The sequence below is a fragment of the Scyliorhinus canicula genome, chromosome 14 (assembly GCF_902713615.1).
Source record: "Scyliorhinus canicula chromosome 14, sScyCan1.1, whole genome shotgun sequence".
In the NCBI taxonomy this organism is placed as follows: Eukaryota; Metazoa; Chordata; class Chondrichthyes; order Carcharhiniformes; family Scyliorhinidae; genus Scyliorhinus; species Scyliorhinus canicula.
Window position 1 is genome coordinate 119504427 of NC_052159.1, and position 21122 is coordinate 119525548.

The following is a 21122-nucleotide window of genomic DNA, read 5'->3' on the forward strand; positions in this document are numbered from 1 at the left end:
TGTGTTGAGCTGATTAGCAGTGGGGATGGGGTGTGTTGAACTGATCTGCAGTCGAATGGGGTGTGTTGAGCTGATTTGCAGTGCGGATGGGGTGTGTTGAGCTGATTAGCAGTGGGGATGGGGTGTGTTGAACTGATCTGCAGTCGAATGGGGTGTGTTGAGCTGATTTGCAGTGCGGGGATGGGGTGTGTTGAGCTGATTTGCAGTGCGGATGGGGTGTGTTGAGCTGATTAGCAGTGCGGATGGGGTGTGTTGAGCTGATTTGCAGTGCAGATGGGGTGTGTTGAGCTGATTTGCAGTATGGTGGGGGTGTACTGAGCTGATTTGCAGAGCGGATGGGGTGTGTTGAGCTGATGTGCAGTGCGGATGGGGTGTGTTGAGCTGATTAGCAGTGCGGATGGGGTGTGTTGAGCTGATTTGCAGTGCGGATGGGGTGTGTTGAGCTGATTTGCAGTGGGGATGGGGTGTGTTGAGCTGATTAGCAGTGCAGATGGGGTGTGTTGAGCTGATTAGCAGTGCAGATGGGGTGTGTTGAGCTGATTAGCAGTGCGGATGGGGTGTGTTGAACAGATCTGCAGTGTGGATGGTGTGTGTTGAGCTGATTTGCAGTATGGTTGGGGTGTGTTGAGCTGATTTGCAGTGCGGGGATGGGGTGTGTTGAGCTGATTTGCAGTGCGGATGGGGTGTGTTGAACAGATCTGCAGTGTGGATGGTGTGTGTTGAGCTGATTTGCAGTGTGGATGGTGTGTGTTGAGCTGATTAGCAGTGCGGGGATGGGGTGTGTTGAGTTGATTTGCAGTGCGGACAGTGTGTGTTGAGTTGATTTGCAGTGCGGATGGGGTGTGTTGGACTGATTTGCAGTGCGGATGAAGTGTGTTGAGGTGATGTGCAGTGTGGATGGTGTGTGTTGAGCTGATTAGCAGTGCGGATGGTGTGTGTTGAGGTGATGTGCAGTGCGGATGGGGTGTGTTGAGCTGATTTGCAGTGCGGATGGGGTGTGTTGAGCTGATTTGCAGTGCGGATGGGGTTTGTTGAGCTGATTTGCAGTGCGGATGGGGTGTGTTGGACTGATTTGCAGTGCGGATGGGGTGTGTTGGGCTGATTTGCAGTGCGGATGGGGTGTGTTGGGCTGATTTGCAGTGCGGATGGGGTGTGTTGGGCTGATTTGCAGTGCGGATAGGGTGCGTTGGCCAGATTTGCAGTGCGCGGATGGGGTGTGTTGGACTGATTTGCAGTGCGGATGGGGTGTGTTGGGCTGATTTGCAGTGCGGATGGGGTGTGTTGAGGTGATTTGCAGTGCGGATGGGGTGTGTTGGGCTGATTTGCAGTGCGGATGGGGTGTGTTGGGCTGATTTGCAGTGCGGATGGGGTGTGTTGAGGTGATTTGCAGTGCGGATGGGGTGTGTTGAGCTGATTTGCAGTGCGGATGGGGTGTGTTGAACAGATCTGCAGTGTGGATGGTGTGTGTTGAGCTGATTTGCAGTGTGGATGGTGTGTGTTGAGCTGATTAGCAGTGCGGGGATGGGGTGTGTTGAGTTGATTTGCAGTGCGGACAGTGTGTGTTGAGTTGATTTGCAGTGCGGATGGGGTGTGTTGAGCTGATTTGCAGTGCGGGGATGGGGTGTGTTGAGCTGATTTGCAGTGCGGATGGGGTGTGTTGGGCTGATTTGCAGTGCGCGGATGGGGTGTGTTGGACTGATTTGCAGTGTGGATGGTGTGTGTTGAGCTGATTAGCAGTGCGGATGGGGTGTGTTGAGCTGATTTGCAGTGCGGATGGGGTGTGTTGATCTGATTTGCAGTGCGGATGGGGTGTGCTAAGCTGATTTGCAGTGCGGACGGTGTGTGTTGAGTTGATTTGGAGTGCGGATGGGATGTGTTGAGCTGATTTACAGTGCGGAAGGTGTGGGTTGAGGTGATTTGCAGTGCGCGGATGGGGTGTGTTGGACTGATTTGCAGTCCGGATGGGTGTGTTGAGCTGATTTGCAGTCCGGATGGGTGTGTTGAGCTGATTTGCAGTGGGAATGGGGTGTGTTGAGCGGATTTGCAGTGCGGGGCTGGGTTGTGTTGAGTTGATTTGCAGTGCGGATGGGGTGTGTTGAGCTGATTTGCAGTGCGGATGGGGTGTGTTGATCTGATTTACAGTGCGGATGGGGTGTGCTAAGCTGATTTGCAGTGCGGACGGTGTGTGTTGAGTTGATTTGCAGTGCGAATGGGGTGTGTTGATCTGATTTGCAGTGCGGATGGGGTGTGCTAAGCTGATTTGCAGTGCGGACGGTGTGTGTTGAGTTGATTTGGAGTGCGGATGGGATGTGTTGAGCTGATTTACAGTGCGGAAGGTGTGGGTTGAGTTGATTTGCAGTGCGGATGGGGTTTGTTGAGCTGATTTGCAGTGTGCGGATGCGGTGTGTTGAGCTGATTTGCAGTGCGGGGATGCGGTGTGTATTTGCAGTGCGAATGGGGTGTGTTGAGCGGATTTGCAGTGCGGGGTGGGTTGTGTTGAGTTGATTTGCAGTGTGCGGATGGGGTGTGTTGAGCTGATTTGCAGTGCGGATGGGGTGTGTTGAGCTGATTTGCAGTGCGGATGGGGTGTGTTGAGCTGATTTGCAGTGCGGATGGGGTGTGCTAAGCTGATTTGCAGTGCGGACGGTGTGTGTTGAGTTGATTTGCAGTGCAAATGGGGTGTGTTGAGCTGATTTACAGTGCGGAAGGTGTGTGTTGAGCTGATTTGCAGTGTGGGGATGGGGTGTGTTGAGCTGATTTGCAGTGTGGATGGTGTGTGTTGAGCTAATTTGCAGTGTGCGGATGGGGTGTGTTGAGCTGATTTGCAGTGCAGATGCGGTGTTTTGGGCTGATTTGCAGTGCGGATGGGGTGTGTTGGACTGATTTGCAGTGCGGAAGGGGTGTGTTGAGCTGATTTGCAGCGTGGGGATGGGGTGTGTTGAGCTGATTTGCGGTGCGAATGGTGTGTGTTGAGCTGATTTGCAGTGTGGGGTTGGGGTGTGTTGAGCGGATTTGCAGTGCGGGGCTGGGGTGTGTTGAGCTGATTTGCAGTGCGGGTGGGGTGTGTTTAGCTGATTTGCAGTGCGGGGATGGGGTGTGTTGAGCTGATTTGCAGTGTGAACGGGGTGTGTTGAGCTGATTTGCAGTGCGGGGACAGGGAGTGTTGAGCTGATTTGCAGTGTGGACGCGGTGTGTTGAGCTGATTTGCAGTGTGGACGCGGTGTGTTGAGCTGATTTGCAGTGTGGACGGTGTGTGTTGAGTTGATTTGCAGTGCGGGGACAGGGTGTGTTGAGCTGATTTGCAGTGTGGACGGGGTGTGTTGAGCTGATTTGCAGTGTGGACGGTGTGTGTTGAGCTGATTTGCAGTGTGGACGGGGTGCGTTGAGCTGATTTGCAGTGTGGACGGGGTGTGTTGAGCTGATTTGCAGTGCTTGGATGGGGTGTGTTGAGCTGATTTGCAGTGCGAACGGTGTGTGTTGAGTTGATTTGCAGTGCGGATGGGATGTGTTGAGCTGATTTGCAATGCGGATGAGGTGTGTTGAGCTGATTTGCAGTGCGGATGGGGTGTGTTGAGCTGATTTGCAGTGCGGATGGGGTGTGTTGAGCTGATTTGCAGTGCGGGGATTTAGTGTGTTGAGCTGATTTGCAGTGCGAGGATGGGGTGTGTTAATCTGATTTGCAGTGCGAGGATTTAGTGTGTTGAGCTGATTTGCAGTGCGGGGAAGGGGTGTGTTGAGCTGATTTGCAGTGCTTGGATGGGGTGTGTTGAGCTGATTTGCTGTGCGGATGGGGTGTGTTGAACTGATTTGCAGTGCGGACGGGGTGTGTTGAGTTGATTTGCAGTGCGGGGATGGGGTGTGTTTAGCTGATTTGCAGTGCGAATGGGGTGTGTTGAGGTGATTTGGAGTGCGGATGCGATGTGTTTAGCTGATTTGCAGTGCGAATGGTTTGTGTTGCGTTGATTTCCAGTGTGGATGGGGTGTGTTGAGCTGATTTGCAGTGCGAACGGTGTGTGTTGAGTTGATTTGCAGTGCGGATGGGATGTGTTGAGCTGATTTGCAATGCGGATGGGGTGTGTTGAGCTGATTTGCAGTGCGGATGGGGTGTGTTGAGCTGATTTGCAGTGCGGATGGGGTGTGTTGAGCTGATTTGCAGTGCGGATGGGGTGTGTTGAGCTGATTTGCAGTGCGGATGAGGTGTGTTGAGCTGATTTGCAGTGCGGATGGGGTGTGTTGAGCTGATTTGCAGTGCGGGGATTTAGTGTGTTGAGCTGATTTGCAGTGCGAGGATGGGGTGTGTTAATCTGATTTGCAGTGCGAGGATTTAGTGTGTTGAGCTGATTTGCAGTGCGGGGAAGGGGTGTGTTGAGCTGATTTGCAGTGCGGGGAAGGGGTGTGTTGAGCTGATTTGCTGTGCGGATGGGGTGTGTTGAACTGATTTGCAGTGCGGACGGGGTGTGTTGAGTTGATTTGCAGTGCGGGGATGGGGTGTGTTTAGCTGATTTGTAGTATGGACGGGGTGTGTTGAGCTGATTTGCAGTGTGGACGGTGTGTGTTGAGCTGATTTGCTGTGCGGATGGGGTGTGTTGAATTGATTTGCAGTGCGGGGACAGGGTGTGTTGAGCTGATTTGCAGTGCGGGGACAGGGTGTGTTGAGTTGATTTGCAGTGCGGGGATGGGGTGTGTTTAGCTGATTTGTAGTATGGACGGGGTGTGTTGAGCTGATTTGCAGTGTGGACGGTGTGTGTTGAGTTGATTTGCAGTGCGGATGGGGTGTGTTGAACTGATTTGCAGTGTGGACGCGGTGTGTTGAGTTGATTTGCAGTGTGGGGACAGGGTGTGTTGAACTGATTTGCAGTGCGGACGGGGTGTGTTGAGTTGATTTGCAGTGCGGGGACAGGGTGTGTTGAGTTGATTTGCAGTGTGGACAGGGTGTGTTGAGTTGATTTGCAGTGTGGACGGGGTGTGTTGAGCTGATTTGCAGTGCGGATGGGGTGTGTTGAGCTGATTTGCAGTGTGGACGGTGTGTGTTGAGCTGATTTGCAGTGTGGACAGGGTGTGTTGAGTTGATTTGCAGTGTGGACGGGGTGTGTTGAGCTGATTTGCAGTGTGGACGGTGTGTGTTGAGTTGATTTGCAGTGCGGGGACAGGGTGTGTTGAGCTGATTTGCAGTGTGGACGGGGTGTGTTGAGCTGATTTGCAGTGTGGACGGGGTGTGTTGAGCTGATTTGCAGTGTGGACGGGGTGTGTTGAGCTGATTTGCAGTGTGGACGGTGTGTGTTGAGTTGATTTGCAGTGTGGACGGGGTGTGTTGAGCTGATTTGCAGTGCGGGGACAGGGTGTGTTGAGCTGATTTGCAGTGTGAACGGGGTGTGTTGAGCTGATTTGCAGTGTGGACGCGGTGTGTTGAGCTGATTTGCAGTGTGGACGGTGTGTGTTGAGTTGATTTGCAGTGCGGGGACAGGGTGTGTTGAGCTGATTTGCAGTGTGGACGCGGTGTGTTGAGCTGATTTGCAGTGTGGACGGTGTGTGTTGAGTTGATTTGCAGTGTGAACGGGGTGTGTTGAGCTGATTTGCAGTGCGGACAGTGGGTGTTGAGCTGATTTGCAGTGTGGACGGTGTGTGTTGAGCTGATTTGCAGTGTGGACGCGGTGTGTTGAGCTGATTTGCAGTGTGGACGGTGTGTGTTGAGTTGATTTGCAGTGTGAACGGGGTGTGTTGAGCTGATTTGCAGTGTGGACGCGGTGTGTTGAGCTGATTTGCAGTGTGGACGGTGTGTGTTGAGTTGATTTGCAGTGTGGACGGTGTGTGTTGAGCTGATTTGCAGTGTGGACGGTGTGTGTTGAGCTGATTTGCAGTGTGGACGGTGTGTGTTGAGTTGATTTGCAGTGTGGACGGTGTGTGTTGAGCTGATTTGCAGTGTGGACGGTGTGTGTTGAGTTGATTTGCAGTGTGGACGGTGTGTGTTGAGCTGATTTGCAGTTCGTGGATGCGGTGTGTTGAGCTGATTTGCAGTGCGGGGACAGGGTGTGTTGAGCTGATTTGCAGTGCGGGGTTGGGGTGTGTTGAGCTGATTTGCAGTTCGTGGATGCGGTGTGTTGAGCTGATTTGCAGTGCGGGGACAGGGTGTGTTGAGCTGATTTGCAGTGCGGGGATAGGGTGTGTTGAGCTGATTTGCAGTGTGGACGGGGTGTGTTGAGTTGATTTGCAGTGTGGACGGTGTGTGTTGAGTTGATTTGCAGTGCGGGGACAGGGTGTGTTGAGCTGATTTGCAGTGTGGACGGGGTGTGTTGAGCTGATTTGCAGTGCGGGGACAGGGTGTGTTGAGCTGATTTGCAGTGTGGACGGGGTGTGTTGAGCTGATTTGCAGTGTGGACGGGGTGTGTTGAGCTGATTTGCAGTGTGGACGGGGTGTGTTGAGCTGATTTGCAGTTCGTGGATGCGGTGTGTTGAGCTGATTTGCAGTGTGGACGGGGTGTGTTGAGCTGATTTGCAGTGTGGACGGTGTGTGTTGAGCTGATTTGCAGTGTGGACGGGGTGTGTTGAGTTGATTTGCAGTGCGGGGACAGGGTGTGTTGAGCTGATTTGCAGTGCGGGGTTGGGGTGTGTTGAGCTGATTTGCAGTGTGGACGGGGTGTGTTGAGCTGATTTGCAGTGCGGGGATGCGGTGTGTTGAGCTGATTTGCAGTGCGGATGGGGTGCTGCTGGTCAGCCCCGTAACTTTGCTACTGGGCCGCCATTGAGTGGGCGGCATGATAGCGGGATTCTGTTGGGAATCTCTCGTATTCCTTGCCATGCATAAATTTGCAGGGCAAGTGATACGGAATTGCTTCCCAATTTGCACTCCCAGGTGAAACGTAAATTGGTTGCATTTCTCCTCCATTGGGAGAACATGGGATTTTCCATCCCGCCTCACCCATTTTCTGATGCGGCACTCCATCCCAGCAGCTGGCCAATGGGGTTTCCCATTGTGGACACTCCTACGCCGCGGGAAATCTGTGGACGTGAGCGTACTGCCGACGAATGGAGAATCCAGCCCATAGTCTCTCAAACGGAGAATTTCGCCTCCCATCTTACAGATTTTTGGTTGAATGTTTAGTAATTTGATTAAATGTGAATTCTAACAACAGGCCCAAGTTTTGTTTTTATGTCATTTCAGCACACTTACTAATTGTGGATTTTCTCTCAGTTATTTCACAGAAGGATGAATCACCAATCGCATTTGAAGCAAGGCTGAACAGCAAAATACAACTCCCCTGTGGCTCCAACACTCCTGCCAAGCAAAATATTAGACTGACGTGGTTTAGGGTATGTAACTGCATTTAACAATTTTCTACATTCAATGTAACAATATGAAGAAATGTTATTAATATCAACATTTTGCATGGTTGTATATTAACTGTTTAATTGAATCGCCATTGTCGACCAAGTGGTCACATGGCATGTTCATGCAGCTAATTAATGGGTCACGTGATGGAAGCTTGGGAGTTCTCCCCAGAGTAAGGTTAGAGTGTAAAAGCATGTAAGAGCTGCTTAGAGTACTTCATAAACTATTGTTGCTATAAACCCTTGGTCGCTAGTCATTGGAATCCAACAATTCTATATGTTGTCAGGAGTTGGCAGTATGGCACAAGGACCTTGCCGCATCAACACCTCGCTCATGTTCATGATAGGGCTAAGTTTGAAAAATACTGCGGTGCTGGGTTATTGGACAAGTGCAAAAAGGTACAAGCAAGCAGCTTACTTAGGCCATTGAGAAGTTTGAATCTCTTGCTTTTCAAATGGAGGAGGAAAAAGAGGAGTCCGAGATATCGTTTTTTTAAAATTGAGAACATTTGCTAACCAGTGAAGAACATAATACACGACGGCCACACATTTAGCTCTACAAACCCAAATGAATCAATGCTGCCATTTACTGCAACTTTAAAAGCTTCCAAGAAAAAAATGTGCATTTGTTAACCTGCACATCTTTGGACTGTGGGAGGAAACCGGAGCACCCGGAGGAAACCCATGCACACACGGGGAGGATGTGCAGACTACGCACAGACAGTGACCCAAGCCGGAATCGAACCTGGGACCCTGGAGCTGTGAAGCAATTGTGCTATCCACAATGCTACCATGTGCTCCATTTATCCACGTACCTGTAACCCTCCCTCCACACCATTCCTGCAGCCACGTGTTTATCTGCACTCTCTCCCTGTTCCTCAACTCGCTAGCTTGTGGCACAGGCAACAAACCAGAGATGACAACATGGTTTGTCCTGGCTCTCAGCTTCCACCCTAGCTCCCTAAATTCCTGTTTTAAATCCCTGTCCCTTCTTTTACCTTTGTCGTTGGTACTGATGTGTACCACGACTTGTGACTGTTCTCCCTCCCTCTTCAGGATTCTGAGCACACGGTCCGAGACGTCACGGACCCTGAAACCTGGGAGGCAACATACCATCCGTGAGTCTCTTTCGTTGCCAAAGAACTGTCTATCTGTCCCTCTAACTATCGAGTCCCCAATAACTATTGCTCTTCTGCTCCCCCTCCTTCCCTTCTGAGCGACAGGGACGGACTCAGTGCTGGAGATCCGTTCACCGTGGCTTATCCCTGGTAGGTCGTCCCCCTCAACAGTATCCAAAACGGTATACTTGTTATTGAGGGGAACGACCACAGAGGAACCCTGCACTGACTGCTTCCTCCCAGACCCTCTCACCGTCACCCATCTATCTTGATTCTTCAGAGTAACTACATCCCTGAAGCTACTATCTATGACAACCTCTGCCTCCCGAATGATCCGAAGTTCATCCGGATTGAGCTCCAGTTCCCTAACGCGGTTTCTGAGGAGCTGGAGATGGCTGCACTTCCCACAGGGGAAATCAGCAGTGACACTGATGGCGTCCCTCACCTTGAACATTCTGCAGGAGGAACATTGCACTGCCTTCCCTGCCATCCCCTCTAGATAACTTGCGGATAAAATAAGAAAAAGAAAGAAAGAAAGAAAGAAAGAGCTTACCTGATATTCACTCAACCCCAAGTGTGGTGTCTCGGGTTTAGGAACTGCCCAACTTAAATATTGGTTAAAAATAAAACACTTAACCAGCAACCACTGCGCCCCGTAGTATAACAGCGATTAGCTGTTATGGGCCCGCACAAACAATTCAAATCTTTACCACTTACCCAGCAGTCACTCTGTCCTCACTCCGACCGGATTCAGCTGGAAACTCCCAACAGTAAGTTTTTTAAAAAGTTACTCCCCTTCTCAGCAAGCACTCACTCAGCAACCACTGCGCTCCGCACTTACACAGCTGTAAGCCATTATGGACCCGTGCAAACAATTTAATCTTTACTACTTACCCAGCAGTTACTCTGTCCTCACTCCAACCGGATTCAGCTGGAAACCCCCAACAGTAAGTTTTTTTAAAAATTACTCCCCTTCTCAACAAGCACTCACTCAGCAACCACTGCGCCCCGCACTATAAAAGTATTTCAGGTAGTAATCTGCCTTTCTGCTTTTGTTTCCAAAATGAATTACCTCACACTTATCCAAATTATACTGCATTTGCCATTGATTTGCTCACTCGCCCAACCTGTCCAGATCATGCTGTATGACCTCTGCATCCTCGTCACAATTCACCCTCCCACCCAGCTTGGTATCATCTGCAATCTTTGAGATGTTACATTTCGTTCCCTCATCCAAATCATTAATATATAATGTGAATAGCTGGGGTCCCAGTAGCAATCCCTGTGGTACCCCACTGGTTACTGCCTGCCAATTTGAAAAGGACCCATTAATTCCTAATCTTTGTTTCCTCTCTGCCAATCAATTTTCTATCCACCTCAATACACTTCCCCAAATTCCATGCGCTTTAATTTTGCACAATAATCTCTTCCGCGGGACTTTGGCAAATACCTTCTGAAAGTCCAAATATACCACATCGACTGGCTCCCCCTTCTCAACTGTACTGGCTTCATCTTCAAAGAATTCCAACAGGTTTGTCAAACATGATCTCTCCTTCATAAATCCATGCTGACTCTGACTGATACTGCCACTGCTTTCTAAATATTCTGCTATAAAATCCTTGATAATGGATTCAAGAATTTTCCTCACTACCAATATTAGGCTTGCAGGTCGATAATTCCCTGTTTTCTCTCTTCCTCCCTTTTTGAATATTGGAGTGACATTAGCTACCTTCCAATCTGCAGGGGCTGTTTCAGAGTCTATAAAATCCTGGAAGATGAGCACCAATGCACTATTTCCAGAACCATCTCTAAAAGATTAAAAGTATTTCTTTGATTTACCTTTTTAGCTCTTGGGAGTGGGCTACACCTTCCACTTGAAGCACAGTTGGCCATGTGGTGATGATAATCCAAAGTTGTGTTAGTTCGGGGATTCTAAAATAATGAAGAGGTAAGGTCAGCATGGCATTCCCTGCTGGTAATCTTGAGGTGAATGTGTTTCCACAGAACTGCTGCCCTGGTAAATGATTACTTTAACAAACACTGATCCCGCTCTCAAATGTTTACTGCTGGGTCTAAAGATTACCTAATATTAAAGTGGTTGGAATTGATGTGGTAGAGAAACATCTTTTGTAGGGCAAATAGAAAGATCAGGAAGCTCCACTCCAAGCATTGTTCAAAGGACAGCTGTCATGATTATTAATCAAAGGATGATCATGACTCCAACAAGTCATGGTCCAGAATATAATATTTATGGAGAGAATATGGTGTATTAGTATTGAGCACAGTGCCACATAATTGATAAATTTATACAGATAAATTATAGAATTCTTTGCGATGTTGAACATTTGTCTGATAGTTAACAGCAAAATTGATTTAACTCATATGTTTCTTTTTATTTCAATAGAAAAACAATGGAACTTTAGAAAAGCTTCTTCATTCAAATGGACTTGGACCGGAAATTAATAGCCAATACAAAGATAGAATCCAACTAGGAGCAAACTATAGTTTGGAGATCAATCCTGTCCTGACAGTGGATGATGGAGATTTTGTATGTCAGGTAGTGACATTGCACAATCGAGAAACCAACATTACAATTAAAGTCAATGTATTTGGTAAGTCTGATGAAAAATAGAATGTTTAAATTATACTACAGTTATCGTAATGGTAAGTGATCTGTGACTGCGTTTTAAATTCATTCAGAAGATACATTTGTGATATTGATATTGTTTTGGGACTAGCTTGACATTTGATAATAATAAAAAGCTTTATTGGTGTCACAAGTAGACTTACATTAACACTGCAATGAAGTGACTGTGAAAATCCTCTACTCACCACACTCCGGTGCTTGTTTGGGTACACAGAGGGAGAATTCAGAATGTCCAATTCACCTAACAAGCACGTCTTTTGGGATTTGTGGGAAGAAATCGGAGCACCCGGAGGAAACCCACGCAGACACTGGGAGAATGTGCCGCCTCTGCGCAGATAGTGACCCAAGCCCAGGAATCGAATTCGGGTCCCTCGTGCTGTGAAGCAAAAGTGATAACCATTGTGCTACCATGTGCCTCCCATTGTGTAGCCTTTCAGGGATTTTTTCATGATGTTGCTTCTATACTGAGACAATGCTTGATAGCAAAGCATGTCATGGAACAGAGTATAAGGGTCAGCATGCATAATTCATGGCATTCCTAATTTTCCAGGGTTAATCGGAATTGAGAGCACCCCAAGTCAGGTACACAGATCCCCTTGCACAATTCCCTTCCCTTTGCTCTTGTTGAGCAAGGCTTTAAGTCAGGAACAAAAATGATTGCGGAGTGCAGTTGTTACATTACTGGATCTGTAACCCAGAGAACATGAGATCAAATTCTACAATAACAGTTTGAATTTAGTTTAAGTAACACAGATATAAAAAAGCTGTTATCCATAAACATTACCATGAAGCTGGCAGAAAGTTGTCTGGATATTAATGTGTTTAGAATAGGGGGCCTGCTGTTCTAATCCAAATCAGGCCCATTTGTGACTCCAATCGCAAACCAATGTGGTTAAACCTTAATTTCTCTCTCAATGGTCCATTCACTTGTCAGTAGGTAAAGTCTCCATAGTCTCAGATGACCACAGGCTGTTTTCCCATTTAAAGAAGAACAAAGAACAAAGAAAATTACAGCACAGGAACAGGCCCTTCGGCCCTCCAAGCCTGCGCCGACCATGCTGCCCGTCTAAACTAAAATCTTATGCACTTCCGGGGTCCGTATCCCTCTATTCCCATCCTATTCATGTATTTGTCAAGATGCCCCTTAAATGTCACTATCGTCCCTGCTTCCACCACCTCCTCAGGCAGCGAGTTCCAGGCACCCACTACCCTCTGTGTAAAAAAAACTTGCCAGATACATCTCCTCTAAACCTTGGCCCTCACACCTTAAACCTATGCCCCCTAGTAATTGACTCCTATACCCTGGGAAAAAGTCTCTGACTATCCACACTGTCTCTGCCCCTCGTAAGTTTGTAAACCTCCATCAGGTTACCCCTCAACCTCCGTTGTTCCAGTGAGAACAAACCAAGTTTATTCAACCTCTCATTATAGCTAATGCCCTCCATACCAGGCAACATCCTGGTAAATCTCTTCTGCTCCCTCTCTGAAGCCTCCACATCCTTCTGGTAGTGTGGCGACCTGAATTGAACACTATACTCCAAGTGTGGCCTAACTAAGGTTCTACACAGCTGCAACCTGACTTACCAATTTTTATACTCAATGCCCCGGTTGACTACCTTCTCCACCTGTGTTGCCCCTTTCAGTGACCTGTGGACCTGCACACCTAGATCTCTCTGACTGTCAATACTCTTGAGGGTTCTACCATTCACTTTATATTCCCTACCTACATTTGACCTTCCAAAATACACTACTCTCTTTGTGGAAGAGAGCCGGCTGGTGGTGATTTAACCTGAGGATCACCACACCTCAGACAAGGGGCAAGGTTGAGAAGGAAGAGCCTCAGCCAGTATGGCATTGCTGGCCTTCCTCTGAATCACAAGCCAACTGTCCAGCCAACTGAGCAAAAACATAGTTACTTTGAAGCAATTAGTTGAATACTGTGAGTAATGATATGTATACAGTCAGGTTAGTGAAGGGTTAATAATTATATCTCTGTGTAAATCAAACACTAGAGGGCGTTACTACTTCTCTGTATTTAAGACAGCCTGTCAGGGAACTCTGGGAATAGCATAAGGAGAAGCAAGGTGAAAGCACAAGAAGAAGCTTAGAGTAGATAGAGATAAGACCATAAGACATAGGAGTGGAAGTAAGGCCATTCGGCCCATCGAGTCCACTCCGCCATTCAATCATGGCTGATGGGCATTTCAACTCCACCTACCAGCATTCTCCCCGTAGCCCTTAATTCCTCGCGACATCAAGAATTTATCTATCTCTGCCTTGAAGCCATTTAGCGTCCCGGCCTCCACTGCACTCCGCGGCAATGAATTCCACAGGCCCACCACTCTCTGGCTGAGAAATGTCTCCGCATTTCTGTTCTGAATTTACCCCCTCTAATTCTAAGGCTGTGCCCACGGGTCCTCGTCTCCTCGCCTAACGGAAACAGTTTCTTTGCGTCCACCCTTTCTAAGCCATGTATTATCTTATAAGTTTCTATTAGATCTCCCCTTAACCTTCTAAACTCCAATGAATACAATCCCAGGATCCTCAGCCGTTCATCATATGTTAGACCCGCCATTCCAGGGATCATCCGTGTGAATCTCCTCTGGGCACGCTCCAGTGCCAGTATGTCCTTCCTGAGATGTGGGGCCCAAAACTGGACACAGTACTCCAAATGGGGCCTAACCAGAGCCTTATAAAGGCTCAGTAGCACATCGCTGCTTTTATATTCCAACCCTCTTGAGATAAATGACAACATTGCATTCGCTTTCTTAATCACAGATTCAACCTGCATGTTTACCTTTAGGGAATCCTCGACTAGCACTCCCAGATCCCTTTGTACTTTGGCATTATGAATTTTCTCACCGTTTAGAAAGTAGTCTATGCTTGGATTCTTTTTTCCAAAGTGCATTTTCTCACGTTAAATTGCATCAGCCATTTCCTGCACCACTCTCCCAAACTGTCTAGATCCTTCTGCAGCCTCCCCACTTCCTCAGCACTACCTGCCTGACCACCTAACTTCGTATCATTGGCAAACTTTGCTAGAATGCCCCCAGTCCTTTCATCCAGATCATTAATATATATGGTGAACAGCTGCAGCCCCAACACTGAACCCTGTGGGACACCGCTGGTCACCGGCTGCCATTCCGAAAAAGAACCTTTTATCCCAACTCTCTGCCTTCTGTCAGACAGCCAATCCTCAACCCATGCCAGTAGCTCACCTCGAACACCATGGGCCCTCACCTTACTCAGCAGCCTCCTGTGTGGCACCTTATCAAAGGCCTTTTGGAAATCCAGATAGACCACATCCACTGGGTTTCCCTGGTCTAACCTACTTGTCACCTCCTCAAAGAATTCTAACAGGTTCGTCAGGCACGACCTCCCCTTACTAAATCCATGTTGACTTGTTCTAATCCGACCCTGCTCTTCCAAGAATTTAGAAATCTCATCCTTAACGATCGATTCTAGAATTTTACCAACAACCGAGGTTAGGCTAACTGGCCTATAATTTTCCATCTTTTGTCTTGATCCTTTCTTGAACAAGGGGGTTACAACAGCGATCTTCCAATCGTCCGGGACTTTCCCTGACTCCAGTGATTTTTGAAAGATCTCAACCAACGCTTCCGCTATTTCTTCAGCCACCTCCCTCAGAACTCTAGGGTGTAGCCCATCGGGGCCAGGAGATTTGTCAATTTTAAGACCTTTTAGCTTTTTTAGCACAATCTCTTTTGTAATGGCAACCATACTCAACTCAGCCCCCTGACCCTCTATAATTTTTGGGATATTACTCATGTCTTCCACTGTGAAGACAGACGCAAAGTACTTATTAAGTTCTCCAGCCATTTCCTCGTCTCCCATCACTAGCCTTCCGGAATCAGTTTGAATTGGCCCAATGTCTACTTTGGCCTGTCGTTTGTTTCTTATGTATTGAAAGAAACTTTTACTATCATTTCTTATATTACTGGCTAGCCTGCCTTCATATTTGATCCTCTCCTTCCTTATTTGTCTCTTTGTTAACCTCTGTTTGTTTTTGTAGCCTTCCCAATCTTCTGATTTCCCAGTGCTTTTGGCCACTTTATAGGATCTCTCTTTTTCTTTGATACATTTCCTGACCTCCTTTGTCAGCCATGGCTGTCTAATCCCTCCCCGGATAATCTTTCTTTTCTTGGGGATGAACCTCTGTACAGTGTCCTCAATTATGCATACAAACTCTTGCCATTTTTGCTCTGCTGTCTTCCCCACTAGGGTCTGCTTCCAGTCGATTTTCGCCAGCTCCTCTCTCATGCCCTCGTAATTACCTTTATTTAACTGTAACACCATTACATCCGATTTTGCCTTCTCTCTTTCAAACTGCAGACTGAACTCAACCATATTATGATCGCTGCTTCCTAAGTGTTCACTTACTTTAAGATCTTTTATAAAGTCTGGTTCATTACATAGCACTAGGTCCAGAATAGCCTGCTCCCTTGTGGGCTCCATGACAAGCTGTTCCAAAAAGCCATCTTGTAAGCATTCCATGAATTCCTTTTCTTTGGATCCACTGGCTATGTTATTTACCCAATCCACCTGCATATTGAAGTCCCCCATGATCACCGTGACCTTGCCTTTCTGACATGCCTTTTCTATTTCCTGGTACATGTTGCGCCCCTGGTCCTGACCACTGTTAGGAGGTCTGTACATAACTCCCATTATGGTTTTTTTGCCTTTGTGGTTCCTCAATTCTACCCACACAGACTCCTCATCATCCGACCCTATGTCGTTTAGTGCGATAGATTTAATTTTGTTCTTAACTAACAAGGCAACCCCACCCCCTCGGCCCACCTCCCTGTCTTTTCGATAGGTTGTATATCCTTGGATGTTTAACCGCCAGTCCTGAACCCCCTGCAGCCATGTCTCTGTGATGCCTACCACATCATAATCATTCACGATGATCTGTGCCATTAGTTCGTCTACTTTGTTACAAATGCTATGATCATTCAGGTAAAGTGCCTTAATGCTAACTTTCTTATCATTACAGATATTGGAAGTACTAAGATGTCCAAAGTTATCCTTCCTTTTTGTTGAATTCCTAGTCTGCCTCAAGCTTAAATCCACCTGCCTACATGTTATCCTCCTGCGTATCTTGCCATTTAACTCCATGCTCCCTGTCGCTTTCACTTTCCCTTCCCCCCAACTCAGAAGTTTAAAGTCCTACTGACCACCCTATTTATCCTCTTCGCTAGAACACTGGTTCCAGATCGGTTCAGGTGGAGACCGTCCCAACGGTAAAGATCCCCCCGGTTCCAAAACTGATGCCAATGTCCCATGAAGTGGAATCCCTCTTTCCCACACCAATCGCTTAGCCACGTGTTTACTTCCCTAATTTTCTTGTCCCTATGCCAATTGGCATGTGGCTCGGGCAGTAATCCGGAGATTATGACCCTTGAGGACCTGTATTTCAATTTTCTTCCTAGTGCTTGATAGTCCCCGAACAGGTCCTCCACCCTAGCTTTACCTATGTTGTTAGTCCCAACGTGGACCACAACAACTGGATCCTCCCCCTCCCACTCCAATATCCTTTCAAGCCGGTCAGAGATGTCCCGCACCCTGGCACCGGGCAGGCAACACACCATGCGAGACTCCCGATCCGGCTTGCATAGGATACTTTCTGTCCCCCTAATTATAGAATCCCCTATAACAACTACTTGTCTTTTTACTCCCCCCTCTTGAATGGCCTTCTGCACCATGGTACCGTGGTCAGCTGGCTCATCCTGTCCAGAGCCCTTTTCCTCATCCATACAGGGAGCAAGAGTCTCATACCTGTTGGACAAGGTCAAGGGCTGAGGCTCCTGCACTCCTGAACTCAGGTTCCCCCTGCCTGCCTCACTAACAGTCACACTCTGAAGTCCCTGATCACTTACTGAATGTGAATTACTTAATCTCCCAGGTGTGACTGCCTCCTGAAACAAAGTGTCCAGGTAACTCTCCCCCTCCCGGATGTGCCGCAGTGTTTGAAGCTCAGTTTCCAGATCATGAACTCTGAGCCGGAGTTCTTCCAGCAACCAACACTTGCTGCAGATGTGGTCATTGCCATTCACAAGGGGAACAGCCAGCTCCCACATCATACAGCTACAGCACATCACCTGCCCAGCCATCTCTGATTAGTTAATTAATTTATTACTTTGTATAAATTTCAGTTTAAAAAAAACAAACTTGGATACCTCTGCTATAGTCTTTTTCAACCTAGTTCTGGTTAACAAATAAGAAAAAGAAAAATAATAATGTAATAAGGCACTCACCTGCTCACCCCAATGGGTCTTATTATTAGGTTAGAAGAGGAGGGCGGGTGGGAGACACTACACGTGTAGTGTCTCGGGTGCTTGACTTCCGTCGAACTCCTTGGGTCACTGATGCAGGTGCACCTTCAACTTACGCTGACCGCACTGCACATATGCAAATCTCCCCGGAACAGCCAATCAGAAGCTCTGCTCTGCTGCCCCCTGCTGGATAGCACGAGGTTGGATCATAGTGTAGTTAGTGACTAGATATAATATTGAGTACTGTAAGACAGATTCAATATCATTTGTAGCTCAGTAGAGTGCGTGAACTTCATTTAATTAGTAGTGTAATAATAAATTAATTTTGTTGCAATCTTTTGATTGGTATATTTTGATTGGTTTGTCAACACTACATCAGGTCATTCTGAAAGAAAGGACAGAGAATGCAACATATTACCAATCATGGTAATATAACACTGTGAATTTAGGCATGTCTTGAATGACACCATTAGAGACGGACTAGTGAGTGAGTTAAGAAGCCAAGCTATCCAGAAAAGGCTGTTTACAAAAAACAACTTAAACCTAAAAAAGGCTTTCGAAGTCACAATCTCTATGGAATTAACAGCTAAGGAAGCCCAACAATTCAGTTTGAGCACTAGAATCCATAAAATGTCAGCTGAGACCTGGACAAAGGTTTGAAATTGCCACTGATGTCCAAAAACTGGCCACACAACAGCAGACTGTTGGTGCAAAGATGCAGAATGCAGGAATTGTGGTAAAAAGGAGCACATTGAATGTCCATGTTAGGGAAAGAAACAAAAAGATACAAACAAGAACTATATAAAGGAAGAAACAAGCATATCAAACAGAAAGGATCTACACAACATGATACAAAACGAGCGCGAGAAATGACCAGAGTCTCAGTGAGATGATGAACTGTCACTGAATGGACTGGCCATTGCAGGCACAACAAATCATTACTGGACTTCTTTACTTTGACAGACAACTAGTGAAAATGGAAGTGGACACTGGAGCAGCAGTTTCGCTGGTACCAGAAACTCTTTACCAAACAAAACAACAGCATATCACCTCAAAACTCTCAAAGATTTTTTTTTCTCTAAATTTAGAGTACCCAATTCATTTTTTCCAATTAAGGGGCAATTTGGCATCGCCAATCCACCTACATGCACATAAGAACATAAGAACTCAGAGCAGGAGTAGGCCATCTGGCCCCTCGAGCCTACTTCGCCATTCAATGAGATCATGGCTGATCTTTTGTGGACTGAGCTCCACTTTCCGGCCCGAACACCATAACCCTTAATCCCTTTATTCTTCAAAAAACTATCTATCTTTATCTTAAAAACATTTAATGAAGGAGCCTCAACTGCTTCACTGGGCAAGGAATTCCATAGATTCACAACCCTTTGGGTGAAGAAGTTCCTCCTGAGCTCAGTCCTAAATCTACTTCCCCTTATTTTGAGGCTATGCCATCTTTGGGTTGTGGGGGCGAAACCCACGCAAACACAGGGAGAATGTGCAAACTTCACATGGACAGTGACCCAGAGCCAGAATCAAACCTGGAACCGCGGTGCCGTGATGCAGCAGTGCAAACCACTGTGCCGCCCCAAAACCCTCAAAGATAATATCAAAAATATATATACTGGGTAGGTGGTTCCGTTGAGGGGCTGTGTCAATGTAAATGTGCAGCGATACAGATCGACCGCATTCTGGTCCCTGCACGTCATTAGAGGTAACTATTTAACCCTCATGGAGGGAACTTGCTGGTCAAATTATACCTCATGTCAGAGTCTGAAGCAGGTCTCCCAAGGATTTTAAAGAAAAATGGAGAGCTGGGAAGTATGAAAGAGATCTCACTCAAGCTAAGGATTAAGGACTGTTGTTCTCTTTTGTGGCTATAAATATAGCGGTTAATAAGGTCGCCTTTCTTAGTCTTAATTATGAATATGCTTTCAGAGTCACCAGGTATCTCTTGATACTGCCACAAGGTCCAACCGAATAGCGATCAAAGAGCCAATACACCAGTTAGTTAGTTCAAAGTCAATGATACTTTACTTACACACAGTATGATTTACTTATGCACAATAACACTACAGGTTAAACTATGTCTATCACTAACACCTATACTTAACTTCGGGTGCCCACTTAAGTCAGAGGAACAGTGGCCGTTCTTCGGATCTGAGGCTGTTGGTTTCGAAGAAGTAGCAGGAGTATAGCTATGGTCATCCGTCTGGTAGCAAGCGTTGAACTTGAGCTTACTTGCTTCTGGTGGTGCAGGTGGGGGGGTCTCTCCAGTTGAGAGCCGATACCAAGAGAGAGAACACATGGCGGGGATTCCTTCTTATACTCGGGGGACTTTGCGCGCATTTAGGCGGGCCTTAAACTTGGTCCCAATTAATCGATCACCGCCATCGATCTGAGCCAATAAAGGGGTGGGTGCCCTGATGGCTGAGTGTGTCCTAAGTGGCCGTTCGCCTTGCTTTGTTTGTATCTTCTTGCTGAGGTAGTGGCGGCGGAATGTCTGGGACGGTATCCGCTACCTGAGCACTAGTCTTTTGTTCATCGGGGATGGGCCATCAATGTGCACGTCGGCCAAGTGTTTCGGTTCTGTCTGCAGTCTGTCTTCTCAATACACATTCAGGCTCTGTGCCCGCTTGTTACTTTGCATTGTCCATTTTTCCCAGTATGCTCTGCGAATGTCCATTTTATATGCTACACTCCCTCCTTATGATCCTCAATGCAAAGCATGAAGGATCACATTACCCAATCTTCTTTGTTCTCTGCCTCAGTTGAGCACCCGCAATCAAGGACAGGTTCTATCCTATGGATTCGAACCTTTATCTAAATTACTTTTATTTACATCATATTATTATAAAATCCTGAGGGGCACTATAACATTCAAGCACGCATTACAATTCTTTTCCTTTGAAACATGGGAACCTCTAACTACCTTTCTCTAAACTATCTTGAGACTGTTTAGCCAATAAAAATAATTTACAGTCTAAAACTATACAATAGCTGACTTCCGGTAGCGGCAATGAACAGCTGAGCCGCACGTTCGGCGGCTCCCGATATCAACGGACTTCGGGGCTTTTTTAAAGGCCCCCAACGGACCTGAGGAGGCAAATCCCAACGGGGGAAGAGGCCAGGGGTCGCCCCAGTGGCCCCATGGTGCAGACCAGGAGCGGGGCAGGGAGAGAATCGGGAGAAAAAACACTTAGAAAAAATCGGGACCCAAAGGACAAAATGGCGGCCGGCGAAAGTTTTGAAGAACTGAAGAAGTGGGTCCAGACGACTCTGCTACGCTGCTTCCAGGATCTGAAAGTGGAGCTGCTGGAGTCCATCAAGGTAACCAACAGGGAACTGATGGAGACCCAGACAGCCCAGGGGGCTGCGATCCGGGAGCTGCAGCAGCAAGCCGCCGAAAGGGAGGACGAGGTCGCGGCCGTGGTGGGGAAGGTGGAGGTGCACGAGGCGCTCCATAAAAGATGACAGGAGCAGTTCGAGGAGTTGGACAACCGGTTGAGGAGGAAGAATTTATGGATCCTGGGCCTCACGGAGGGGCTGGAAGGGTTGGACCTAGCGGCCTATGTGGTGGTGATGCTGAACTCGCTGATGGGGGATGGGTCCTTCCAGGGGCCCCTGGAGTTGGAGGGGCCCACAGAATTCTGGCTAGGAGGCCCAAGCCGAACGAGCCGCCGCGGGCGGTGTTGGTAAGGTTCCACCGGTTTGTGGATCGTGAGTGTGTGCTCCGGTGGG

At 47.6% G+C, this 21122-nt stretch overlaps 1 protein-coding gene across 1 annotated transcript in view; it reads left to right on the forward strand.

The window, feature by feature from the left end:
- Window positions 1-21122, forward strand: part of LOC119977744 (T-cell surface protein tactile-like) — a 186680-nt gene that overhangs the window by 49539 nt on the left and 116019 nt on the right. Inside the window, exons 3-4 of the mRNA XM_038818948.1 lie at window positions 7190-7308; window positions 10849-11056. Of these exons, the coding sequence (XP_038674876.1) occupies window positions 7190-7308; window positions 10849-11056 (327 nt within the window). The remainder of the gene's footprint in view (window positions 1-7189; window positions 7309-10848; window positions 11057-21122) is intronic.